Consider the following 1,574-nt stretch of genomic DNA (forward strand, 5'->3'; position numbering starts at 1 on the left):
AGAATAATTAAAAGTTGACGTTGCAGAGGTAAAGATCAAAAAATCATACATTTGTGAGGCACTGGTTAAGCCTAAACCGTCCATAGGGGGTAGTGCAACATCAACATCGGTAGTGAATAAAGATCCTGCCGATACCGGGAAAAGCTATTCTTTCGATTTGTCAAAAACAGATCAAATCTTTGATCACTTGATGGCCGATAAGATGATATCTTTGCCTAAGGGGCATAAGATTCCATCAGTAAGTGACTTGAAAGGAAATGAGTATTGTAAGTATCATAATTCTTGGAACCATGCTACTAATGACTGTACTGTTCTACAAGGTGTATTGCAGAGAGCAATTGACGAAGGTATATTAAAATTTCTGGAGAAAACTTCAGACACTATGAAGGTGGATACTAATCCATTCCCTACAATCACATCTACAAATGTGATAAGCTTAGCAAAGCGAGGAAATCGGCAGGAGGTTGAGACGGTATCAGGTGAGTTCCTTTCATCACATGCGACACTTGAAAAGATGGCAGAACTGCAGAGACAATTAAGAGATGCTCAATTAGCCTTGATCGACCATGGCTGTTGCCCAAATTGCAAAGGAAAGCAAAAATCAAAGGAAGATATGCCAGTAGAGATTCAACCAAAGAAGAAATGAATTCTTGAGAAGGTCATTTTCCCAATTAAGCCTAAGGAAGAGCCTCGGCAAGGTGATCCCAGCAGCAGTCATTTGAAGGCAAAAAAGAGGAATCGACAAGAAGATATATCTAGCCGATTTCATTACCAAAATTGACATCCTGGTTTTAAAAGGCGGTCGCCAGTTCAGTCAAAAATTTAGGTACAAAAGGGAGCTGATTCATATAAAGTGCGAACTGTGAAACGAAGGACAAACTCAGCGGAAGACAGATGGACTCAAGTCAGTCACCCAAAATTCCCCAAGGTTCAAACAAATTAGAATAGAGGCCTTACTCGATCTCAGAAACGTAGGGAACAAAGGAGAAGAGCTGAGGAAAAAAAGAAAATAGAGGGAAGCAAAGAAGTGTTAGCTAAGGAAATCAGCATTCCAGATAAAAACCAACCAGATGAGGAGCCTTAACCAACATGGTTAGACGCAACAATAAGTTCAAAATTTAGTTTGGCAGTTTCCCAAACGAAATGTCATGTAATATGGCGTTTGTATTACCAGCAATGTTCCAGGCCCCATCGGCATCAAATGCAAGTACTGAAAATAATTAGAAGGAAACTCAGCCGATTCAGAATTTATTAATTCTTTCCTCAGAATCGGCGAAAAAGGTATCTTTGAGAAACCTTTGTTAGCAATGACTGAACAACTAAGGCCTTTGTATGTCAAGGTATGGGTGGAAGGCCAACCTATTAATCGAGTCTTGGTTGACAACGACTCGGTTTTGAATGTCATTTCAACTAACACATTAAAAAAACTCGGCAAGAGTATGGAAGATGTTATTCCCACTGATGTAGCAATTTGCGGTTTTAACAGAGGCTCTACTAGCACTAAAGGGATACTTCCATTAAAAGTCGAAGTCAGAGGAAAGACACCTTTTACGACATTCTTTATTATTGAATCC

The 1,574-nt window shown here is 39.5% G+C and overlaps 1 protein-coding gene across 1 annotated transcript; it reads left to right on the forward strand.

Annotated features, from left to right (window-relative positions):
- Nucleotides 1-202: 202 nt before the first annotated feature.
- Nucleotides 203-646, forward strand: LOC132278050 (uncharacterized). Its single transcript, XM_059779880.1, has one exon. The coding sequence runs from the start codon at nucleotides 203-205 to the stop codon at nucleotides 644-646; it is 444 nt and encodes a 147-aa protein (XP_059635863.1).
- Nucleotides 647-1,574: the final 928 nt, after the last annotated feature.

The sequence above is a fragment of the Cornus florida genome, unplaced genomic scaffold (assembly GCF_030987335.1).
Source record: "Cornus florida cultivar Cherokee Brave unplaced genomic scaffold, ASM3098733v1 CherokeeBrave_3.0.0_Hap2_Chr10, whole genome shotgun sequence".
Classification (NCBI taxonomy): Eukaryota; Viridiplantae; Streptophyta; class Magnoliopsida; order Cornales; family Cornaceae; genus Cornus; species Cornus florida.